Genomic DNA, 26,524 nt, shown 5'->3' with positions numbered 1-26,524 from the left:
ACACCACTACTTCTCCGAGCCCAAAGAAGCGATGGACTTTGTGAGGGATCAAGGGCTGGTCTCGAAAAAAGGTCCCACGGACGCAAGCTAGGGTCCGAGAATTACTGGTTGAAGGTGTCATGATATCCACATCAGCATATCATGGTGCAATCACACACACACTGATGGACAGGCAGTTGGACCAACCAGCACACACATAACATCGCAGCCAATCACCAGTGAGAGCACACGCACAATAAAACAGGGAACACCAGAGTTCCCGCTCATTCTACCAGGAGATAGCTCAGAGCACAGAGCTCACAGCGTGCCACTCAGACATAGACCATGTGCTGAGTGCCTCACTAAGATAGTGATAGGGCTGGGTCCACAGGTTAGCTGGTGAAGCACGTACCCAAGCCAGCAGTTAGTTGTTACCATAGTTATACCAATAAAAGAGAGTTGTACCATCCACAGCCGTGTTGGATCATTTGTGCATTAGAACACCCAACACGACATGATACCAGTAGTAGAAGCTAACCAGCGACTGTGAGACCTACCTGCACCCTTTCAGAAATCCGCCATCCTGTTCCATGGACACCATCAGCCCGCCGCAGCCGCTCGAAATCGCTGGAAATCTTGGCGTAAACTGGAAGCTGTTTAAACAGCGCTTCCAGCTCTTCCTAGAAGCCGCAGACAGGGAGAATGCATCAGACACCAGGAAGATCGCCCTCCTCCTCTCCACGGCGGGGCAACACGCCATCCACATCTATAACTCCCTGGCATTCGCGGAAGGCGAGGACAAAACAAAATATAAGACGGTGCTTCTGAAGTTCGAGGAACACTTCAGCGTGGAAGTCAATGAGAGCTTCGAGAGATACCTCTTCCAGCAGCGCCTGCAGGGTAAGGATGAGCCTTTCCAATCTTACTTGACACACCTCGGTATCCTCGCATAGTCCTGCGGATATGAGGCCACCTCTGACTCCATGATACGGGATCAGATAGTTTTTGGGGTCATCTCGGACACCCTATGCCAGCAGCTCCTTAAAATAAAGCGCCTCACCCTCGCGACTGCCATCGAGACCTGCGTCCTCTATGAGAACGCAACCAGCCAGTACTCCCAAATCCAGGCGGCCAAAACTTCACGGCAAGGGTCCTACGAGGCGGAGCGGGTCCAGTCGATCGAGTTGCTCCCGGCCCACGGCCCAGACGAAGGCGGCCATTTTGTGCATTTTCCGAGGCCTCCCGCGCTTGTACGAACCAAAAGACGGGTCGTTGACGCAGAAGCACAGGATGTGCAGGCATGCACTATGCAGGACCGCACTGCGCATGCGCAGTGGTGCAACGAACGCCATGATGTCACGACGTACGGCAACTGTGGCTCTGCCCACTTAAAGTGGCAATGTCCGGCCAAAGCACGACAATGCCTCCGCTGTGGCAGGATGGGCCACTATGCTGCCTGCTGTCGAGCAGCTCAACCTGCCAACTCCCAATAATTCCGCCAGCCTCGCAAGGACGTGCGGACGATTCAGCCCCCCTACACTGAGTCATATCCTGATAGTATGCAGACCAGCGATACCGAAGATAGGGAGCCCTTCCGCGTTGCGGTAACCCACAAGAACCGGATGTCCCCAAGTCAGAACCACCAGCCGCTGCCAGTGCACAGCATTGATCCGGGCGATGAGTGGTGTGCCACCCTTACGGTCAACCGATCACAGATCACATTTCGCCTGGACACTGGTGCCTCCGCCAATTTCCTCGCATGGTCAGCCTTCCAGACCTTGAAGGTTAAACCACCGATTCTCCCATCCCACTGTCAGCTGGTTGACTACAATGGAAACGTCATCCTGGCCACGGGGTCCTGCCAGCTCGATGTTACACACAACTCACACAAAGCACATTATCATTTGAAATCGTAGGATACTCGAAGGACTCTCTGTTAGGCGCACAGGCGTGCAAGATCCTCCACCTCGTTCAGCGGGTACACACTCTGTCTCCAGGAGGCACGTCCGATTTCCATGATGCAGACTTCAGGGCACAGCTCCACTCACGCCTCGCGCACAACCAGGAAGTTTTCGAGGGCATGGGCACACTGCCCTACACGTACAGAATACGGCTCAAACCGGACGCCACCCCGGTCATTCACGCACATCGTAGGGTCCCAGCACCACTCAAGGACCGCCTTAAGCAGCAGCTGCAGGACCTGCAGGACCAAGGAGTGCTTTCCCGGGTCACGGAGCCAACGCCATGGGTCAGCTCCATGGTGTGCGTCAAGAAGCCCTCCCACGAGCTCCGGATCTGTATCGACCCAAAAGATTTGAATCACAACATTATGAGGGAACACTACCCCATACAAAAACTAGAAGAAATCACGAGCGAAATGGATCGGGCAAAAATATTCACCAAGCTTGATGCCTCCAAGGGCTTTTGGCAGATTCAATTGGATCAGTCCAGCAGGAAGCTGTGCACTTTCAACACTCCATTTGGCAGATACTGCTATTATAGGATGCCATTTGGCATCATTTCGGCCTCCGAAGTGTTCCATCGCATCATAGAATAGATGATGGAGGGCATCGAAGGGGTACGCGTCTACGTAGACGACGTTATCATCTGGTCCACCACACCACTGGAGCACATCAGTCGTCTCCAGTGTGTCTTTGCATGGATACGGGATCAGGGCCTGCACCTCAACCGAGCCAAGTGCTCTTTTGACCAAACTGAGCTAAAGTTTATGGGGGACCACATCTCCCGGTCGGGTGTGCGGCCGGATGCCGACAAAGTGGCAGCCATCGCAGCCATGCAGCAGCCGTCAGACAAGAAGGCAGTGCTGCGCTTTCTCGGGGTGGTCAACTTCCTGGGGAAGTTCATTCCTAACCTTGCTTCGCACACGACTGCTCTTCGCCACCTGGTCAAAAAGACAACAGAATTCCAGTGACTGCCCGCACACCAGAATGAATGGGAGGAGCTCAAGGTCAAGCTCACCACCGCCCCGGTGCTGGCATATTTTGATATGACACGGCAAACAAAGATCTCAACTGACGCCAGCCAGTCCGGCATTGGGGCGGTACTCCTGCAACGGGAGGACACCGCATCATGGGCCCCGGTCGCCTATGCGTCGCGGGCCATGACCCCCACAGAACAGCACTATGCGCAGACTGAGAAGGAGTGCCTAGGCCTGTTGACTGGCATCGACAAGTTTCACGACTATGTATATGGTCTTCCGCAGTTCACCGTGGAGACCGACCATTGCCCCCTGGTCGGCATCATTCAGAAGGACCTCAACAATATGACCTCTCACCTCCAGTGCATTCTGCTCAAGCTCCAGAGGTACGACTTCCAACTTGTCTACACCCCGGGCAAGGATTTCATCATCGCAGATGCTCTGTCCAGGGCGGTCAACACACCGCCCGACTCGGAGGGGTTAGTTTGTCAGGTCGACGCACAAGTAGCCTTCACATCGGCCAATCTGCTGCCCACTGATGAACGCCTGGCCCACATTCGACGTGATACTGCGGCTGACCCCCTTCTACAGCGTGTGATGCGCCACATAACGGAAGGGTGGCTCAAGGGGCAGTGCCCACAATTTTACAATGTCCGGGACGACTTGGCCATCATTGATGGTGTCCTCTTGAAGTTGGACCGGATCGTGATCCCACACAGAATGCACCGGCTTGTCCTCGAACAACTGCACGAAGGCCATCTCGGAGATGAAAAGTGCAGGCGAAGGGCCCGAGAGGCTGTGTACTGGCTGGGCATCAGCGACGACATCGCCAACATGGTGCTCAACTGCCAAAGGTTTCAGCCGGCGCAACCCCCTGAGACACTTCAGCCCAATGAGCTGGTCACATCCCCCTGGGCGAAGGTGGGCGTGGACCTCTTTCATGACCTCGGCAGGGACTACATTATTCTGATTGACCACTTCTCAAGTTACCAGAGGTCATACGCCTGCACGACTTGACGTCATCAGCTGTCATCCGGGCCTGCAAAGAAACCTTTGCTCGCCATGGAATTCCGCTCACCGTCATGTCTGACAACGGGCCTTGCTTTGCGAGCCAAGAATGGTCTTCCTTTGCCACTTCATACAACTTCACACACGTGACGTCCAGTCCCTTGCATCCTCAGTCGAATGGCAAGGCGGAAAAGGGCGTCCACATTGTGAAGCAGCTCCTCTGCAAAGCTGCTGATGCCGGATCTGACTTCTGTTTAGTCCTGCTGGCCTATCGCTCGGCCCCACTGTCCACGGGCCTCTCGCCAGCCCAGCTGTTGATGGGTCGCACCCTCAGGACCACTGTGCCGTCCATTCATGTTCCTGACCTCGACCATGCTCCAGTATTGCGAAGGATGCAACAACAGCGTGCTCAGCAGAAGGTGGCACATGATGCTCGGGCGATTGATCTTCCTGGAGACAACATCCGCATACACCTACTGGAGGGTGGCTGGTCGACAACCACCACGTGACTCCCCGCTCATTCCTGGTTCGCATGCCTGATTGCTCCAATCACCACTTTAATCGGCGGGCCCTTCGTCTGGTTCCGCGCTCGCTACGAGATCATGCACCGGTGCCACGCCTTCCTGTTGTCCCTGATGTCGACTTTGTTGAGCTTCCTGCCATTCTGCCTCTTCCTCTCTTGCCCGTGGCCAGGCCCATTCCTGAGCCGGTGGATCCTGACCCACCCTTGAGGCGGTCAATCTGAATTCGTTGCCCACCTGAGAGACTTGACTTATGAGCCTGTTAGCGCATTGGACTCACTGAATTGTTTTACAGTACTGTTAACGAGTTTCTTTTCTTGTCGTTCATTGTTCCAGAAGTTTTCTCTCGTCATTTGCTGACTGCATTTGTTCTGTTATTGGTACAAGCTCGTTGTTCTGTTGCACCTGACACCTTCCTCTGTATATAGTTTAGCCTCATGTACATGTTGTAAATATTGCACACACATACTCAGATGCACTCAGTACACATTTCTATTTATTAGCATGTAGGCACATATCCTTTGTGAAAGGGGGGGATGTCATGATATCCACATCAGCATATCATGGTGCAATCACACACACACTGATGGACAGGCAGTTGGACAAACCAGCACACACATAACATCGCAGCCAATCACCAGTGAGAGCACATGCACTATAAAACAGGGAACACCACAGTTCCCGCTCATTCTACCAGGAGATAGCTCAGAGCACGAAGCTCACAGCGTGCCACTCAGACATAGACCATGTGCTGAGTGCCTCACTAAGATAGTGATAGGGCTGGGTCCACAGGTTAGCTGGTGAAGCACGTACCCAAGCCAGCAGTTAGTTGTTACCGTAGTTAAGACAATAAAAGGGAGTTGTACCATCCACAGCCGTGTTGGATCATTTGTGCATCAGAACACCCAACACAACAGAAGGTACGCTTCCTGTGACTGGACTGCAGGTTGACTGTTTACTGCTTTAAAGGTGCCTTGCGTATTTTTTTTGTGGGCAGTTTTTGCCTGTGGGGGATGTGAGGGGAGGGTATCCCCCCGGGAGGGTATCCCCCCGGGAGGGTATCCCCCCCCCCCCCCCCCCCCCCCCTCCCTCAAATGGTCTTTTTTCTTGTGTTGCGGTGTTATATATTTCTTTTTTTTTCTTATTGGTGCTCAGAAAGGGATGTGGGTTAACACTTTTCTGTGTACACAGCTGGTACTGTATTGTACCTGGAGCAGCCTCGTGTTGCTGTTTGATGTTTATATCTTGTTTGATCTTTCCCATCTTAGTGAGACTGCTCCAGTGGGTCGGAGTGGGGGACGGTGTGCTGGGGAGTGGGGAGATGAGGTCGGGGAAACAATGGGAGTGAGACAAGTGGGCGCCGGAGGGATGAGTCACTGGGCTAGCAGATTGGCTAGTCAAAGGAGTCAGGTGGGGGGGGGGGGGGGGGGGGGGAGAATACAGCCAGTGAATGTCAGGGGTGGGGTTATTGGGGGATGTTGCTACAGGGGGGGAGAGGGGGTGGAGTTATTTTGCTGACGTGGGAGGGGTCTGAAGTAGGTAATGGAAAGGAGGTCGGGGGTGGAGGCAGCCAAGAGGCGAGCCAGGAATGGCACGGCGCATGGGCCGGGGGCGGGCCCAAGAAAGGTTATGGCTGACCGGCAGGGGGGTGGGGTTGTGCCCCCCAACCAGGCTGATCACCTGGAATGTCAGGGGACTAAATGGGCCAGTTAAAAGGGCACGTGTGTTCGCGCATTTGCGGGCTCTAAAGGCGGACGTAATTATGTTGCAGAAGACGCATCTGAAAGTGACTGACCAGACTAGGCTAAGGAGGGGCTGGATCAGCCAGGTCTTCCACTTGGGCTTGGATTCTAAGTCCAGGGGGGTAGCAATTATGATCAATAAGCAGGTTCAATTTGAGCGGAGGGCGTAGTCGCAGACGGCGGGGGCAGATTCCTTATGGTAAGGGGCAAGCTGGAGGGGAGAAGAGTGGTGCTGGTGAACATATATGCGCCGAACTGGGACGACGTTGACTATCAGAAGAGTGCTGGGGAAGATCCCGGACCTAGACTCAAGTAAGTTGATAATGGGGGGGACGGGGACTTTAATACGGTCCTTGACCCGGAGCTGGACTGGGCATGTCCCAGAACGGGTAGACTCCCAGCAATGGCAAGGGAGCTGAAAGGGTTCATGGAGCAAATGGGGGCTGTGGACCCATGAAGAGCCAGACAGCCGATGGGAAGGGGCTACTCGTTTTATTCGCATGTTCATAAAGTATATTCTAGGATTGATTTTTTTATCTTGAGCAGGGACTGTGTGGGGGAGGTAAAGAATACGGAATACTCGGCAATTGCTATCTCGGACCATGCCCCGCACTGGGTAGACCTGTAGGTCAGGGGGGCGAATTACCAACGCCCGCAATGGAGGTTAGACGTAGGACTGCTGTCGGAGGAGGGGATATGTGAGAGACTTCGGAAGTGTATGCAAAATTACTTGCAGGTGAACGATATGGGGGAGGTTTCAGCAGCGACCCTATGGGTGGCGTTGTAGGCAGTAGTGAGGGGGGGAGCTGATCTCAATTCGGGCTCACAGGGTCGGGGCGGACAGAGCAGAAATGGACAGATTGGTTAGGGAAATTCACCGGATAGACGAGGAACATGAGGGGTCCCTGGGGGAGGACCTACTCAGGGAGAGACGGAGATTGCAGGCGGAACTAGGGGTGCTATCCACGAGTAGGGCCGTGGAACAACTTAGGAAGGCGAGTGGAGTGGTGTATGAGCATGGGGAGAAGGCCAGCAGATTGCTAGCGCAGCAACTCAGGAAGAGGGAGGCGGCCAGGGAAATAAGTAGAGTGGTTGATGGGGAGGGGAGCAGAGTAGAGGACCCGGCCAGACTGAATAAGGTATTTCGGGACTTCTTTAGTAAGCTGTACACTTCAGAACCCCCAGAAGAGCCGGAGGAGATGAAAAAGTTCCTGGATGGACTTACCTTCCCAAAAGTAGGCAAGGGACTAGTGGACGGGCTGGGGGCCCTGATTAGAACGGAGGAGGTATTGGGGGGCCTAAAGGCCATGCAGTCGGGGAAAGCCCCCGGATTGGATGGATACCCAGTCGAGTTTTACAAGAAGTTCTCGGAGATAGTGGGACCGGTCCTGACAAAGGTTTTTAATGAGGCAAGGGACAGAGGGACCCTGCCACCGACGATGTTGCAAGCCACCATCTCGCTGATACTAAAGCGGGACAAGGACCCGGAATCCTGCGGGTCATACAGGCCAATCTCCCTGATCAATGTGGATGCCAAGCTCCTGGCCAAGGTCCTGGCGATTAGAATTGAGGATTGCGTACCGGAGGTGATTGGGGACGACCAAACAGGGTTTGTGAAAGGCAGGCAGCTGACAGCTAACTTGAGAACATTGCTTAATTTGATTATGATGCCCCCGACGGGCAAGGAGGTGGAGGTAGTGGTGGCAATGGACGCTGAGAAGGCCTTCGACCGGGTGGAGTGGGGATATTTGTGGGAGGTGCTTGGACAGTTTGGGTTCGGGGAGGGTCTGGTTAATTGGGTCAGACTATTGTACCAGGCCCCAAAAGCTAGCGTTAGGACGAACAGGGTAATGTCAGATTATTTCAGACTACACCGCGGGACCAGACAGGGGTGCCCACTCTCCCCGTTGCTGTTTGCGCTGGCCATAGAGCCGTTGGCGATGGCGTTGAGAGCTGCAAAGGGGTGGAAGGGAATGACTAGGGGGGAGTGGAGCATAGGGTCTCTCTCTATGCGGACGACCTGCTCCTGTATGTGTCGGATCCACTTCCGGGATGGAAAATATACTGGAAACATTGAGGAAGTTCAGCCGGTTTTCAGGGTACAAATTAAATATGGCCATGAGTGAGATGTTTGTAGTGCAGGCAAGGGGCCAGGAGAATAGACTGAAGGAGCTGCCATTTAGGCTGGTTGGGGAAAGTTTCCGGTACTTGGGGATACAGGTGGCACGAGACTGAGGCAGGTTGCATAAGTTAAATTTGACTAGGGTGGTGGAACAAATGAAGAGGGAGTTTCGGAGATGGGATGCACTCCCGCTGTCACTGGCGGGGAGGGTGCAGATGGTAAAGGTGACAATCCTCCCTAGATTTCTGTTCATCTTCCAGTGCCTCCCAATCTTTATCCCATGGTCCTTCTTCAAAAGGACCGGCAAAATCATCATGAGCTTTGTCTGGGCGGGAAAATCCCCGCGGGGGAAGAAGGCGATGCTTGAAAGGAGCCGCAGCGAGGGGGGACTGGCATTGCCGAGTCTGATCAGCTACTACTGGGCGGCTAACATAGCCATGATAAGGAAGTGGATGGTGGGTACGGGGTCTATCTGGGAGCAGGTGGAGGCGGCTTCGTGCAGGGGCACCAGTTTGGCAGCCCTGGTCATGGTTCCCCTACCGCTGTTGCTGGCCAGGTACTCCACCAGCCCGGTAGTGGGGGCGGCCCTGCGGATATGGGGCCAGTGGAGGAGGCATGTGGGGGGGTGGGTGCGACTGTTTGGGCTCCAATATGTGATAACCATCGATTCGCCCCCGGGAACATGGATGGAGGGTTTCGAACATGGCGGCAGGCAGGGGTGGGGAGGGTGGGCGATATGTTCCTGGAGGGGAGCTTTGCGAGTTTGAGGGGCTTGGAGGAGAAAGCTGGGCTGGAAAGGGGAAATGACTTTAGGTACTTACAGATGTGGGACTTTGTACGCAGACAGGTCCCATCCTTCCCACGCCTCCCGCCAATAGGGATCCAGGACAGAATAGTCTCTAGAGGCGAAGGAGGAGAGGGTAGAGTCTCGGATATCTACAAGGTGCTCATGAAGGGGGAAGAGTCCCAGACGGAGGAACTGAAACTCAAATGGGAGGAGGAGCTCGGCGGGGAGATGGAGGACGGGCTGTGGGCAGAAGCTCTGAGTAGGGTAAATTCAACCGCAACATGTGCCAGGCTCGGCCTGATTCAATTTAAGGTCGTTCACCAGGCCCACATGACGGTAGCTCGGATGAGCAAATTCTTTGGGGTAGAGGACAAGTGCGCTAGATGTGCGGGAGGACCAGCGAACCATGTTCACATGTTTTGGGCATGTCCTAAGCTTAGGGGGTACTGGGAGGGATTTGCGGGGGTCATGTCCCGGGTGCTGAAAACAAGGGTGGTGATGAGACCAGAGGTGGCAATTTTTGGGGTTTCGGAAGACCCGGGAGTCCAGGGGGAGAAAGAGGCAGATGTTCTGGCCTTTGCTTCCCTAAAAGCCTGGCGGCGGATACTGCTGGCATGGAGGGACTCAGAACCCCCGAAGACCGAAGTATGGCTTTCGGACATGTCACGTTTTCTGGGTATGGAAAAAATTAAGTTCGCCTTGAGGGGATCTGTATTGGGGTTCGCCCGAAGGTGGCAACCATTCATCGACTTCTTCGCAGGAGAGTGAACGTCAGCAGGGGGGGGGGGGGGGGGGGGGGGGCGGAGATTTGGGTAGAGTAGGAGGGATAAATAGGCGGGTAGTTTCTAGGGGAGAGGAGTGGGCATGTGCATTATGGTTTGATTGAAGTAGTGGTTATATATTGATGGTTTTATATTGATGTTTGCACATTTCTGTTAGCTGTAACTGTTTACAATGCCAAAAAAATACCTCAATAAAATTGTTTGTTAAAAAAAAAAATTCCTTTACTGTTCAAAAATCTAGCTTTGCCGTAAAAACATTCAATGAGATAGCATCATCTGCTTCACTGGGCAGGGAATTCCATAGATTTTCAACCCTTTTGGTGAAGTATCTCCTCAACTCAGTCCTAAATCTGCTCCCCCTTATTTTGAGACTATGCCCTCTAGTTCTAGTTTCACCCACCAGTGGAAACAACCTCCCTGCTTCTATCGTAACTATTCCCTTCATAATTTTCTATGTTTCTATCAGATCCCCCCTCATTCTTCCAAATTCTAATGAGTATAGGCCCAGTCTACTCAGTCTCTCCTCATAATTCAATCCTCTCCACTCCAGAATCAACCTAGTGAATCTCCTCTGCACCCCCTCCAGTTCCAGTACATCCTTTGTCAAATAAGGAGACCAAAATATAGCTGTGAGCTTCCTGGATTGAAGCCTAACAACAGACCCTGGTTTGGGGGCATTAACTCACACAGCATATTCTGAGGAAGAATCAGAAATGATAGTTGAAAGTTATTACTGAAAAAATGATGTAGTGGAGGCCGCCTCAAAGAGTAATGGACAGTAGTCCACCAAATTGTTCCTTCTGGCTAGCACAGGGAAATTAGAAGAATTGCCCATGAGATTCCAATAGGAGATCATTTGCAAATGAAGAACACTCGGGCTCAAATAATGAAGCACTTTTATTGGCTAGAATGTCATAGAGGTGTGCCTGAATTCTGCAAGACATGTCTTGGGAAACCCCAAGCATTGATTAAATAAGCTGCACTGATCCCAATGCCCACTATTAATGAACCATTTAGTGAGGTTTGAGTGGATTGAGTGGGTCTCCTGCTCAAAACTAAAATGGAGTATCAATACCTTTGAACCATCATGGATTTGTCTACCTGATTCCCGGAGACAATACCCTTAAGAAAAAAATATTGAAATGGTCGTAATCAAAAGCTTCATTCAGTTTTCCACTGGGTATTGATTACCCAGAGGGGTTCAGATTCAGGGTCAAACTTCCCGTCACATTTATTTCTGGCGACTATGCATAGTTTAGGAGTAAAGCAGATGAAATAATCTGCATGGCACCCACGTTAAAAAGATCCTATCAAACCACAATTACTATCATCAGACCTTATTGCCTTCAATATCCCGAGATCTAGGACGGGGGATTTCATTTTTATTATTTATCATCAGACCTTAATGAGTAAACTGGCTTCAATTCCTTTGAGTTAGTTGATGGACATGAAGTAAATTTAAATTAATTAAATAGAAATTTCTGGTGCAGAAGAAAGAAATTACCTCCTTACGTTACGTGTCCAGGTTTTAAGAAGGACTGTAAAAAGCATGCGCAGTAGCTCAGGGCGATCTTAAGGTTCCTCAACAAGTAATGAAAAACTGAGTGGATAAGTCAGCTAAATTCCGAACTTGTAAACATGGGGATAAAGTACTGCCTCTGTAACCTTTACTTAGTGAAGCACAGAAGACTAGGTTTAGTGGACCTTATTATGTTGAAATGAGACTCAGTGAAGTAAAAACATCAATGAGTGTGTCATATAAATATTCTGAAATGGTATTACGAGGGGAAAACTAGTCAACCAGTGGATGCACTCCAGGTAGTAAAGAGAGAAAATGGTGATATACTTGAGGGTTCAAATAATGAGCCAGAGATTCAAAGTTCTCAGATTGAAAGCCCAGTAATAAAATTACCCAATATGGTGGGGTTGAAAAAGTTGGACAGATAATTACACCATCTTATTATTATTAAACTGGAAAGTGTGCAGAAAAGATTTACTAGGATGTTGCCGGGACTTGATGGTTTGAGTTATAAGGAGAGGCTGGATAGACTGGGACTTTTTTCCTTGGAGCGTAGGAGGCTTAGGGGTGATCTTATAGAGGTCTATAAAATAATGAGGGGCATAGATAAGGTAGATAGTCAACATCTTTTCCCAAAGGTAGGGGAGTCTAAAACTAGAGGGCATAGGTTTAAGGTCAGAGGGGAGAGATTCAGAAGGGCCCAGAGGGGCAATTTCTTCACTCAGAGGGTAGTGAGTGTCTGGAATGGGCTGCCAGAGGTAGTAGTAGAGGCGGGTACAATTGTGTCTTTTAAAAAACATTTAGATAGTTACATGGGTAAGATGGGTATAGAGGGTTATGGGCCAAGTGCGGGCAACTGGGACTAGCTTAATGGTAAAAACTGGGCGGCATGGACTGGTTGGGCCGAAGGGCCTGTTTCCATGCTGTAAACTTCTATGATTCTATGATCTCTCAGACATGTTTCGGATTGACATTATCAAGCTTCTTACAAAATATGATTCCGTCTGTCTAGATCAGGATTTTCAAAGTGCAGGCCATGGGTGGGTGTTGGGAGGGTGGTGGACCGATCAATCATGATTGTGGGAGAATCGTCCAATGGCCACTAATGGCATTTTTAATGAAAATGGCGGCTGCTACAAACTTTTAAATGTAAAGGAAATGAGGCTGTCTGCAGTTTTCCAGCCAGACGTGGCAGCAATGAGCAGGTCACGAGCCCTGCATGTACATTTGAACATGCTTTTGGTGTCAAATCATGGAGGAGAGCTTCTTCCATTTTCTAGCTGCTAGCAAGCAAGGCAAGATGACTGAATATGAATTGTTTTGTTACAAGTTAGAGACAGCCAGAGACACAAATAGGCAGAGTGCCTACTTGCCAGGATCTCCCAACTGAATCTGCTGGGGAGAGCTGTTGAGGAGAGTCCAGGGCAGGACTGAGCAGTGCTAGTGTTACCTCTGTACAAGTTACATTCGCACCACACAAGTGCCAGGTAATTACCATCTCCTACAAGAGAGGATCTAACCATTGCCCCTTGACACTCAATGGCATTACAATCGCTGAATCCCCCACAATCAACATCCAACATCTTCGGGAGGGTTTAAACTAGGTCAGCAACGGCTTGGGAACCTGAATTGTACCTACAGTATAGAGGAGGTTGAGAGTAGTGAGGTCATGAGTAAGGTTTCAAAGTTGCAGGAGTGTACCGGCAGGCAGGAAGGTGGTTTAAAGTGTATCTTCTTCAATGCCAGGAGCATCCAGAATAAGGTGGATGAACCTGCGGCATGGGTTGGTACCTGGGACTTCGATGTTGTGGCCATTTTGGAGACATGGATAGAGCAGGGACAGGAATGGTTTTTGCAGGTGCCGGGGTTTAGATATTTCAGTAAGCTCAGGGAAGGTGGTAAAAGAGGGGGAGGGGTGGCATTGTTAGTCAAGGACAATATTACGGTGGCAGAAAGGACGTTTGATGAGGACTCGTCTACTGAGGTAGTATGGACTGAGGTTAGAAACAGGAAAGGAGAGGTCACCCTGTTAGGGGTTTTCTATAGGCCTCCTAAAAGTTCCAGAGATGTAGAGGAAAGGATTGCAAAGATGATTCTGGATAGGAGTGAAAGCAACAGGGTAATTGTTATGGGGGACTTTAACTTTCCAAATATTGACTGGAAATGCTATAGTTCGAGTACTTTAGATGGGTCTGTTTTTGTCCAATGTGTGCAGGAGGGTTTCCTGACACAGTATGTAGATAGGCCAACGAGAGGCAAGGCCATATTGGATTTGGTAATGGGTAATGAACCAGGACAGGTGTTAGATTTGGAGGTAGGTGAGCACTTTGGTGATAGTGACCACAATTCGATTACGTTTATTTTAGTGATGGAAAGGGATAGGTATATACCGCAGGGCAAGTGTTTTATCTGGGGGAAAGGCAATTATGAAGCGATGAGGCAAGACTTAGGATGCATCGGATGGAGAGGAAAACTGCAGGGGATGGGCGCAATGGAAATGTGGTGCTTGTTCAAGGAACAGCTACTGCGTGTCCTTGATAAGTATGTACCTGTCAGGCAGGGAGGATGTGGTCGAGCAAGGGAACCGTGGTTTACTAAAGCAGTCAAAACACTTGTCAAGAGGAAGAACGAGGCTTATGTAAAGATGAGGCATGAAGGTTCAGTGAGGGCGCTCGAGAGTTACAAGTTAGATAGGAAGGACCTAAAGAGAGAGCTAAGAAGAGCCAGGAGGGGACATGAGAAGTCTTTGGCAGGTAGGATCAAGGATAACCCTAAAGCTTTCTATAGATATGCCAGGAATAAACAAATGACTAGGGTAAGAGTAGGGTCAGTCAAGGACAGTAGTGGGAAGTTGTGCTTGGAGTCTGAGGAGATAGGAGAGGTGCTAAATGAATATTTTTCGTCAGTATTCACACAGGAAAAAGACAATGTTGTCGAGGAGAATACTGATATTCAGGCTACTAGACTAGAAGGGCTTGAGGTTCATAAGGAGGAAGTGTTAGCAACTTTGGAAAGTGTGAAAATAGGTAAGTCCCCTGGGCCGGATGGAATATATCCTAGGATTCTCTGGGAAGCTAGGGAGGAGATTACTGAGCCTTTGGCTTTGATCTTTAAGTCATCATTGTCTACAGGAATAGTGCCAGAAGACTGGAGGATAGCAAATGTTGTCCCCTTGTTCAAGAAGGGGAGTAGAGACCACCCCAGTAACTATAGACCAGTGAGCCTTACTTCTGTTGTGGGCAAAATCTTGGAAAGGTTTATTAGAGGTAGGATGTATAATCATCTGGAAAGGAATAATTTGATTAGAGATAGTCAACATGGTTTTGTGAAGGGTAGGTCGTGCCTCGCAAACCTTATTGAGTTCTTTGAGAAGGTGATCAAACAGGTGGATGAGGGTAAAGCAGTTGATGTGGTGTTTATGGATTTCAGTAAAGCGTTTGATAAGTTCCCCATGGTAGGCTACTGCAGAAAATACGGAGGCATGGGATTCAGGGTGATTTAGCAGTTTGGATCAGAAATTGGCGAGCTGGAAGAAGACAAAGGGTGGTGGTTGATGGAAATGTTCAGACTGGAGTCCAGTTACTAGTGGTGTACCACAAGGATCTGTTTTGGGGCCACTGCTGTTTGTTATTTTTATTAATGATCTGGAGGAGGGCGTAGAAGGATGGATGAGTAAATTTGCAGATGACACTAAATTCGGTGGAGTTGTGGACAGTGTGGACGGATGTTACAAGTTACAGAGGGACATAGACAAGCTGCAGCACTGGGCTGAGAGGTGGCAAATGGAGTTTAATGCAGAGAGGTGTGAGGTGATTCATTTTGGAAGGAATAACAGGAAGACAGAGTACTGGGCTAATGGTAAGATTCTTGGTAGTGTGGCTGAGCAGAGAGATCTCGGTGACCATGTACAGAGATCCCTGAAAGCTGCCACCCAGGTTGAGAGGGTTGTTAAGAAGGCGTACGGTGTGTTAGCTTTTATTGGTAGAGGGATTGAGTTTCGGAGCCATGAAGTCATGTTGCAGCTGTACAAAACTCTGGTGCGGCCGCATTTGGAGTATTGCGTGCAATTCTGGTCGCCGCATTATAGGAAGGATGTGGAAGCATTGGAAAGGGTGCAGAGGAGATTTACCAGAATGTTGCCTGGTATGGAGGGAAGATCTTATGAGGAAAGGCTGAGGGATTTGAGGCTGTTTTCGTTAGAGAGAAGAAGTTAAGAGGTGACTTAATTGAGGCATACAAGATGATCAGAGGATTGGATAGGGTGGACAGTGAGAGCCTTCTTCCTCGGATGGTGATGTCTAACACGAGGGGACATAGCTTTAAATTGAGGGGAGATAGATATAAGACAGATGTCAGAGGTAGGTTCTTTACTCAGAGAGTAGTAAGGGCGTGGAATGCCCTGCCTGCAGCAGTAGTGGACTCGCCAACACTAAGGGCATTCAAATGGTCATTGGATAGACATGTGGACAATAAGGGAATAGTGTAGATGGGCTTCAGAGTAGTTTCATAGGTCGGAGCAACATCAAGGGCCGAAGGGCCTGTACTGCGCTGTAATGTTCTATGTTCTGAGGGGTTACCATTGATCAGAAACTGAACTGGACTAGCCACATTAATACTGTGGCTACCAGGGCAGGTCAAATGTTAGGAATCCTACAGCGAGTAACTCACCTCCTGACCCCCCCAAAGCCTGTTCACCATCTACAAGGCACAAGTGACGAGTGTAATGGAATACTTGCCACTTGCCTGGATGTGTGCAGCTTCAAGAACACTCAAAAAGCTTGACACCATCTAGGACAAAGCAGCCCACTTGATTTCTACCCCTTCCACGAACATTCAAACCCTCCACCACCGACAAACAGTGACAGCCATGTGAACCATCGACAAGATGCACTGCAGCAACTCTCCAAGGTTCCTGAGGCAGCACCTTCCAAACCCATGACTACTACCACCTAGAAGAAAAAGAGCAGCAGATACCTAGGAATCCCACCACCTGGAAGTTCCCATGCAAGTCACTCACCACCCCGAATTGGAAATATATCACTGTTCCTTCACTGTCGCTAGGCAAATTCCTGGAACTCCCACCCTAACAGCATAGTGGGTGTACCAACACCTGAAAGACTGCAGCGGTTCAAGAAGGCAACACACCACTGCCTTCTGAAGGGCAATTAGGGATGGGCAATAAATGCTGGCCTCACCAGCGACGCCCAATTCCCATAAGTGAATTTTTAAAAAACAGAGTTCCAGGATTCCTGGTTAACAGCCTACAAAGAAGAAACTTAACTTGGGAAATAAGAAGTAGAAAGATGATTTCTTGAAATCTGTTTTTGTCAGTTGTGCCAATGCAAATGAGGACGCAAAGCCCATGTGTGTTATATGCAGGGAAGTACTGGCAAATAGGAGATGTTTAAGATTTTGAAAGTGGTCGGTGAAAAATTCCTTTTGAGGTTGAGACCGCAGAGTTAGTAACTAACTTACAACTGACTCCAAATGAAAAGGCTATGCCGCTGTACCTGACCAGCATTAGCACATTAAAAACACACCAAAAGCCCATGACGCTTTTAGAATTCTGGAGTAGCATCTTCCAGGCGTATCCAGTGCTGAGTAAAATGCGCATTTTTTTGCTATTGTCCTTCATAATGACCTACATGTGCAAGGTTGATTTTCCAATCTCATAATAATGAAGATGGCACAAAGGAACTGGTTGAAATCTGCACCTGAAATGCAAAGTGCCCTGTCCTCCTGTGAACCTAATTGGAGTGAGATTGTGAGGACCAAGCAGGCTCCCCTTTTACATTAAAGATAAGCGAATGTGGTCTGTGTTGCGAAGGTCGGCCGGCATGGGTCCCGAAGATCAGCTGGTTGGCAAAAAGACGGTCCCAGGGAAAAAAGTTTGAAAAACACTGGATAGACCACGGTGAACTGCCTTTGCTTTACCTGAAGTCAGTGTACAAACTACTGCTCTCATCCAACAAAACCCTTCCTGACTCAATCCTTGAAATGTCAGATGAAATTTATACTGGCCAATGATAACAGTGAACTAAGTCAAAGTGGCTAGAGTTCTGCAGTTGTACTCTTAATAAAACCTGACAAATGACAAAGATTCGGCATTCATTCCAGGAAAGTTAATGATGCAATAAAAACAGATCCTTATGCATTGTCCCAATTTGGGGATTGCATTGAATGAGTTGAAAATTCAGACTTTTTGTAAGAGTCCTTCCTGTTTCTTCCTTTGTTCCCATTTCTTTTATTTTAATTTTATTATTTTTGTCTGTGGGCCCATAATCGGAATGTGCCTTGAAGCAGAAGAGTATTTGCCAGGACAGTGGGCACGATTTAACGGGACTGAAACAGAGTCCCGTTTCGGGCACCATTAGCAGGGAGATCCTGCTAGTTAACAGCACTTTGCTGTTTTTTGGCCTTGGCGGGGAATGCCCTTTTGAGGCTGCACTTACATCATTTCTTGCACTGATGAGCTCCTGATCTTTTGACCCCCCTCAGCCACCCCACCACGGACTCCAGAACCCTCTCTCCCTTCCCACCCCCACTGCCCCAGCTTACCGTTTACAGAGTCCTTAAGACCATACACTCACACTATCTCTTCGGGGCACGGCATCCCCGGACCCAATACCTGGCACCGACAACCTTGCACCTGGGCACTTTGGCACTGCCAGTCTGCACTATGGCAGTACCCCTGCCAGCCTGACAGTGTGACTCTGGCAACCTGGCAGTGGTAGGATGGCATTGCCAGGGTGCTCAGGTGTCAGCAGGAATGCGGGTTACCACTCTGCCCAGGGCACGACCATCCAGGTCATGGTTGGCTGCTGTTGGCTGCTGGTTGGCTGCTGTCTCTGTGAGTGTGCCATGAAGATCATTCCAATTGAAGGAAAAGAAAGTACCCAACTGAAGCCTAACTCTCAGAAAGAAACTCACTCGAAGACATCCATCTGAATCAGTGGGGCGGCACGGTGGCACAGTGGTTAGCACTGCTACATCACAGCGCCAGGGACCCAGGTTCAATTCCAGCCTTGGAGTCTGTTTGGAGTCTGCAAGTTCACTCGTGTCTGCATGCCTTTCCTCCGGTACACCGAATTTCCTCCCACAGTCCAAAGAGATGCAGGTTAGGTGGGTTGGCCATGCTAAATGGCCCTTAGTGACCAAAAAAGGTCTAGTCTAGGCTAGGTTAAGGGATTATTGGGATAGGGCAGGGGACTAAGATTGGGTGGAGTTCTCTTTCAGAGAGTCAGTGCAGACTCGATGGGCTAAATAGCCTCCTTCTGCACTGTAGGGATTTCATGATCAAAGGTCATTATCCTGTTATTTTAATATATTTTCTTTCCATCTCGACCACTTTTTTCCCTCTGTGTTGTTTGTCTGTGTGTGTGTAGAGAGTGGGACGAGTTAGAAAGAGGGCAGTTGTGAATTAAAGAACAAAGAACAATACAGCAGAGGAACAGGCCCTTTGGCTTCAAGCTTGTACCAGTCATGATACCACCCTTGGCCAAAACCCTCAGCACTTCCTAGTGCCAAAATATTAACAAAGAACTATACAGCACAGGAATCACATAGTGGATAGCCAGTTGTATTTGTTTGCCTCTTTAATTATAATTACTGTTGATAATAAACGGTTACTTTTGTTTAAATTTCACAAACCTGGTGACTGTGGTCAATTTAGATCAACCAAAGCCACAGGTATTAATATAAAATCTAATTTCACCTGTGTTGCAATTTGGGGTCAAGTGAGGTTGGAATTGACTGCGCATTAGCCTTGGGTGTCGTAACACTTTTTGTTGGAAGCAACAATTGATGAAAGGTTATAGGCAAGTTCTATGAATGATCAAACCAAAGACATCCCTGTTTTCATAACCCCAGACAGCCTATATCAATGTAAGATTATGCTGTTCGGAATGAAGAACGCACCAGCTACCTTTCAAGGATTGTTACACCAAGTAACTGCCGATTTATACAACTGGGCCTATTGATGATCAGTCTACAGTAACACTGGGGAAGAACATGTGGAATCCCTAAGTACACTATTTGATAGATGACATGACGCTGATTTGGTGATACATCTGGCAGAAAAGGAATTTTCCAAAAGCCAAAGTCCCCTATTTGGGACAAGTCGTTGAGTAAGGGAGGTGGTGGTGCAGTGGTATTATAATCACGGGACTAGTAATCCAGTGACCCAGGGTAAAGCATGGGGACCCGGAAATGAGTTCGAATCCCACCACGGCAGATAGTGAAATTGAATTCAATAAAAATCTGGAATTAAAAGCCTAATGATGACCATGAAACCATTGTCAATTGCCATAAAAACCCATCTGGTTCACTAAAATCTTTCGGGAAAGAAATCTGCTGTCCTTACCTGGTCTGGCCAACATGTGACAGCAATGTGGTTGACTCCTAAATGCTCTGAGGGAAGGTCAATAAATGCTGGCCTGGCCAGCGACGTCCATATCCCATGGACAAACAAAATAAAATTAAGATCAAGTATTTCCCAGAGAAGGTGAAATAAAAGCAATTATGGACTGTCCTGTATCCAAATCAAAATTGGAAATGCTCCTCAGAATGTGTGGGCTTTATAAGAAACTTGCCCCAAATTTTAGTACAATAGTCACTCCATTAAAAAACATATAAAAAGTCTTACTAGTTAACTGGACAGAGATTTGTCAGACTGCCTTTGAGATCTTAATGGCCAGATTAACTCAGAATTTCAAGAAACCATTCCAAATAGTTACTGATGCTACACGTAGGTGCAGGAGCGATCTTACTACGAGAAACGTTCTCTCTGAAGAAAACTGAATACATATTGACGAAAATGCACCCACAATTGAGGAGGAAACATCAAACCTTGTCTTAGCTGTTCAACAATTGTATGTATTTCAATTCATCAAGGTGAGATGAATTTTGCACTGATGATTTGCACTGATGATAATGCACTGGTATTTTTGGAAAAGTATCGGGTGAAGAAACTCTGGTTGTTTCTCTTCAGTTTAAAGGTTGAGCATGCTGCCGGGAAAATGAGCACTGGAGGTACCGATGCTTTGCCCAGGGTTTAAAGAGGTGTCATTGAGCAGGCAGACTTGGATTTATGCTAATTCTACAAGCCTGAATCCTGCTAATCCTAGGCCTTGCCACATTTAAAATAAATTGACAGAAATAAAAATGGGGTGGAAGTGGAGAAGTGAGTTCACAGTCTGAAGTTGTTAGAACTTAATGTAAAGTCCAAAAGATTGTAACGTGCCTAATCAGAAAATTCTAACTGACCCTCCCAGTTTATAAGGAAATGAAAACTCACACTGCAACTAAACCAAAACATCAGGGGAGGCTGAAGCTGTGAAAGATCAGTGGAAGCTAATGAGTCCAGTGGTGCAGTACAGGCAGGCAGAATAAGAAAGAGGCTGAACCTAAAAGCTGATAATAAGAACATACCTAACTGCTGCAACTGTTTTCAGTGCTTGAAGATAACATTGGTGGATCAACATAATCAATGTCAAGTTGAGGAGATATCTCAACTGTTCTGCAGATATGCGCCACTTTTGGTGAGGATCATGATTATGATCAAACTGACAGGGTCTCCCCACCAACTAGGGAGTGGGAGCCAAATGCATCTCCTGTATTCCGAACCCATCCATGAACAGAGAGACCCAAGCAGAGAGAAATAGAGAAAGAAAAAAACACTCAACCTCAAGGGAGTGTCAGAAGAAACCCAGTCCTCCCCAGGAAAACAAAATCTGCCTCAGACTGTCGCAGGATAAAGACATGGATTCTTAAATTCAATACTGAGGACTGAACTAACTCAACCCAACCACTCACCCCTTTTCTGGGGCAGCAAGGTAGCACAGTCGGTAGCACTGTTGCTTCACAGCTCCAGGGTCCCAGGTTCGATTCCCAGCTTGGGTCACTGTCTGTGTGGAGTCTGCACGTTCTCCCTGTATCTGCGTGGGTTTCCTCCAGGTGCTCCAGTTTCTTCCCACAAGTCCTGAAAGACGTGCTGTCAGGTGAATTGGATATTCTGAATTTTCCCTCTGTGTACCGAACAGGCACCGGAATGTGACGACTAGGGGCTTTTCACAGTAACTTCATTGCAGTGTTAATGTAAGCCGACTTGTGACAATAAAAGATTATTATTATTTTCCTCATTCTGACCCCCCTCATCATCTCCAATAACGAAAAGGAGTAAAACTGTGCACAAATCACATTCCTCAAAATCAACACACTATGATTATGTTGGATCAGGATTATCAATGTTACAGGCCATCACGCTCACATTTCACATCTCCCTGCAGGAAAAAAAACAACAACAAATCAACAACATGAACAATAGGGAGTGACGTACAGGATAAAGTCATCCTCCATGTTGCACGAGAAGTTGGAGGATAAGACAGGATCAACAAGCACTCCTCAGAATCTCCCAAGGATTTCAATGATCGAAGCACGACACAATGTTACTTCCACCATACTGTCTCTCGGCCAGGGGGGGAGCGATCCAGCATGTTCAGCCATTCCCAACCTCTCACGACAAGCAGCGAGTTAAGGACAACAAGGGGCCAGCGAGCGGTGGGCCAGACCGACCACCACCCTTGAAGACTGGATAGATCTGATGCACCCAATCTCCAAATCAGGATTACCAAAGCACGGTAGCCAATTTACAAACACAGTCGGGAACATGCCTCTCACTCCTTGCCAGGGACTGGGTTCAGGGGCACACTCTGCCCGGCTCCCCTCTCCTGAACCAAATAGGATGGGCGACACATCATGCAACAGGATTTAAACAACACGAAGGCGGGCCTTCACCAGCGAAATTGTTCTTCCAAGTACAAGAAACTTCTTGTGCACCTCGAGTGCCCTCATAAAATAGCTCACAATTCTTCAAAGTGAATGTTAATGGCCTGCACCACAGCGCTGAGATCATCAGTGAAGACAAATTTCTTTGATGGCGGGCATCATGCAGATGCACACAGCACCACCACAGTAACTGCCCGCTCAGTGCCAACTGCGCCACTGCAAACTGGCCCCCACCCCAGCCCACTCTGACCACTGCAAACAAATGAGGATATCAATATTTTATCTCGGCTCTTGCCCACAAAAAAAACTGGCACGATCATCTCAGGGCATAGAACAGGCTGTGTAACCCAGAAAAATACAAATATGAAGAGCGGCAGCTCACGGAAACACAGCCGCCCCCGCACTCACATCACATGACACATTCTCAATTTTTTAAAAAGTCACTGTTCTCCTCTGAGATCAAAAAATCTGTCAAACACACACAGATTTATATCTAAACTGTCAATCACACACAGTGATACACCTGAACTGTCAATCACACAGTGTTCCACATGATCTGTCAAAAACATACTGTTCCATATGTGAATTATCATTCACATACATTGCCACACATGAACCATCAATGGCCTACAGTATGACACCTGAACTGACAATCACACACAGTGCTACACCTGAACTGTCTATCACACTCAAAGCTACACCCGACTGTCAGTCACACTCAGAGCCATGTTTGGTCTTCATTCACAAACTGTCTAATTTAATACTGTAAATCAGGTAGTGTGTTGCACCCAAGACCTCAACGATATAGTTAAATGCACAGAGCTACAACTGAAATGTCAGTTGGACAATGGTTCTCCTAAACTGTCAATCACCTATCCAACTACACCTGAAACATTGTCAGTCCCATTCATTGTGCTCCACCCTCATCTAAAATCCTAAGAATTGGAGAGTGACTTACTGGGTAGCTGCTATCAACAATGCGATTATAAAGAGTTTCTGCAAATAATTTTCAGACATGAGCAGTGCACACAATGCAGAGAATATTCCTGGAAGAATGGTTTGATCTGCCCCCAATCTTTCAGAATTTTGCAATAATCACCACCTTCAGAATAGACCATGAAGAGCACAATACTTCCCAAGAGCAGACTTAATTAGATCCAGTTCTCCAATGCAGTCATGCTAATCTGTGTCACGCTTATTAATCAATATATTATATATAAAGGTTGAGAGAACAGACAAGCAATTGAACATCTGATGGAATTAGGTATGTGACCAGAAATGTTAAAAGTTTCAGAAACTTTTTCATTGGCTTCTCCAAGAATCACATAGCAGAGGAGGTCATTCAGCCCATCATATCTATTCTATCTCTTTGCAAAGACGAACCAATTAATCTCACAATTCTACTCTTCTCCAGAATGCTGCATTTATTTTTCCTTTTCAAGTATTTAACCATAGCCCTTTGCCAAGTTATTGAATTTGCTCATCCCAGCTGAATCAACACCAGGGTATTGAGCATTGCCTTAGTGTAATAGTTAACTGAGCAGATACCCACTTAAAATGGATGTCAGGGTCCATACATGCCACCTATTTGAGCATCCATTATACTAAATTGGTGATTGGCATGACATCTTGCCCAACTATTGAGAAGAGGCCCATGTTCAAATGTAGTTTCTTACTCTGGACAGTCCCATTGGGGTTGACCCATATGTCCCCCCAAAAATAAGCTGCAGCCAATTGTGTACCTCACTCCGATGTGTTTGCATCTTAAGGACAAAGGAGGAAAGTTATGCGCGGAGTCAGAGAAAATGGGTGAGATTCTTAACGAGTACTTTGCATCGGTATTCACCGAGGAGAGGGACATGACAGATGTTGAGGTTAGGGATAGATGTTTGATTACTCTAGGTCAAGTCGGCATAAGGAGGGAAGATGTGTTGGGTATTCTAAAAGGCATTAAGGTGGACAAGTCCCCAGGTCCAGATGGGATCTATCCAATTTACTAAGGGAAGTGAGAGAGGAAATAGCTGGGGCCTTAACAGATATCTTTGCAGCATCCTTGAACACGGGGGAGGTACCGGAGGACTGGAGAATTGCTAATGTTGTCCCCTTGTTTAAGAAGGGTAGCAGGGATAATCCAGGTAATTATAGGCCGGTGAGCTGACGTCAGTGGTAGGGAAGCTGCTGGAGAAGATACTGAGGGATAGGATCTATTCCCATTTGGAAGAAAATGGGCTTATCAGTGAGGGGCAACATGGTTTTGTGCAGGGAAGGTCATGTCTTACCAACTTAATAGAATTCTTTGAAGAAGTGACAAAGTTGATTGATGAGGGAAGGGCTGTAGATGTCATATACATGGACTTCAGTAAGGCATTTGACAAGGTTCCCCATGGTAGGCTGATGGAGAAAGTGAAGTCTCATGGAGTCCAGGATGTACTAGCTAGATGGATAAAGAACTGGCTGGGCAACAGGAGACAGAGAGTAGTAGTGGAAGGGAGTTTCTCAAAATGGAGAACTGTGACCAGTGGTGTTCCACAGGGATTCGTGCTGGGACCACTGTTGTTTGTGATGTATATAAATGATCTGAAGGAAAGTATAGGTGGTCTGATTAGCAAGTTTGCAGATGACACTAAGATTGGTGGAGTAGCAGATAGTGAAGGGGACTGTCAGAGAATACAGCAGAATATAGATAGATTGGAGAGTTGGGCGGAGAAATGGCAGATGGAGCTCGATCCGGGCAAATGCGAGGTGATGCATTTTGGAAGATCCAATTCAAGAGCGAACTATACGGTAAATGAAAAAGCCCTGGGGAAAATTGATGTACAGAGAGATCTGGGTGTTCAGGTCCGTTGTATCCTGAAGGTGGCTGCGCAGATCGATAGAGTGGTCAAGAAGGCATACGGCATGCTTTCCTTCATCAGAAGGGGTATTGAGTACAAGAGTTGGCAGGTCATGTTACAGTTGTATAAGACTTTGGTTCGGGCACATTTGGAATACTGTGTACAGTTCTGGTCGCCACATTACCAAAAGGATGTGGATGCTTTGGAGAAGGTGCAGAGGGGGTTCACCAGGATGTTTCCTGGAGGGCGCTAGCTATGAAGAAAGGTTGAGTAGATTAGGATTATTTCATTAGAAAGACGGAGGTTGAGGGGGGACCTCATTGAGGTCTACAAAATCATGAGGGGTATAGACAGGGTGGATAGCAAGAAGCTTTTTCCCAGAGTGGGGCACTCAATTACTAGGGGTCACGAGTTCAAGGTGAGAGGGGAAAAGTTTAAGGGAGATATGCGTGGAAAGTTCTTTACGCAGAGGGTGGTGGGTGCCTGGAACGCATTGCTGGCGGAGGTGGTAGAGGCGGGCACGATAGCGTCATTTAAGATGTATCTAGACAGATACATGAATGGGCAGAGAGCAGAGGGATACAGATCCTTAGAAAATAGGCGACAGTTTTAGATAGAGGATATGGATCGGCGCAGGCTTGGAGGGCTGAAGGGCCTGTTCCTGTGCTGTAAATTTTTCTTTGTTCTTTACTAGAGTGCCTAAAATACCTATCCTAAAACAGGGTGGGTCACAGCTTTACCCCTAAGGCCCAATAGTCCTCATGTCAAAAGGGCCTGAGAGGCAGAGTCAGATGCAGGAGGAAAGGACTGCCTTACTTGGTGTTGTCGGAGTCTATTGTGTGAAAGAGATTTTCCAGTTCTTCTTCATTGAGTGTCCCGTCAGAGAAAAAGGTCCGAAATTCATCCAAGGATAATTTACCATCGTCTGAAATAAAAAAAACATAAGGATCAGAAGCAAACAGCAACAACTATAAAAGAGTTTCAAATGACTGACACCATTTCGCATAGATTATTACTATACATAGTGAATATTTCGGGCCCCACTACAGATCCCTGAGGAACACTGTTTATCACATCTAATGAATCACGGCATATTATACAGAACTGGAATATTGCTGTAAAAAGATACAAACTGTCAAAGCTTTTCATCATCCACTCATCAAACCGGCTCGCAGGCAAGTATTCAATAGTCGCAGGGGAATAATGTATTACGCACCAATCAGAATCTACTTTTAAAAATGCTATCATGAGACGTGGGCTTTGCTGGCTGGACCAGCATTTATTGCCCATCTCCAACTGCTCTTGAGAGAGCATTTAAGAGTCAACCACATTGCTGTGTATTTGGAGTCACATGTCAGCCAGAGTAGATAAGGATGGCAGATTTCCTTCCCTGAAGGACATTGGGGAACCCAATGTTTTTTTGGGGACAATGGTTTCATGGTCGTTATTAGACTTTTAATTCCAGATTTTTATTGCATTCATATTTCACCATCTGGTGTGATGGGAT

At 47.9% G+C, this 26,524-nt stretch overlaps 1 protein-coding gene across 2 annotated transcripts in view; it reads right to left on the bottom strand.

The window, feature by feature from the left end:
- The window catches only part of necab2 (N-terminal EF-hand calcium binding protein 2), a 384,124-nt gene that overhangs the window by 279,521 nt on the left and 78,079 nt on the right, over positions 1 to 26,524 (bottom strand). For both annotated transcript variants that reach the window (XM_072518659.1, XM_072518658.1), the window contains exon 3: positions 25,834 to 25,942. In XM_072518659.1, the coding sequence (XP_072374760.1) occupies positions 25,834 to 25,942 (109 nt within the window). The remainder of the gene's footprint in view (positions 1 to 25,833; positions 25,943 to 26,524) is intronic.

Source organism: Scyliorhinus torazame, chromosome 10 (assembly GCF_047496885.1).
Source record: "Scyliorhinus torazame isolate Kashiwa2021f chromosome 10, sScyTor2.1, whole genome shotgun sequence".
NCBI lineage: Eukaryota > Metazoa > Chordata > Chondrichthyes > Carcharhiniformes > Scyliorhinidae > Scyliorhinus > Scyliorhinus torazame.
The sequence above is the reverse complement of the archived record's forward strand: the minus strand, read 5'-3'. Positions and strand labels throughout refer to the sequence as shown.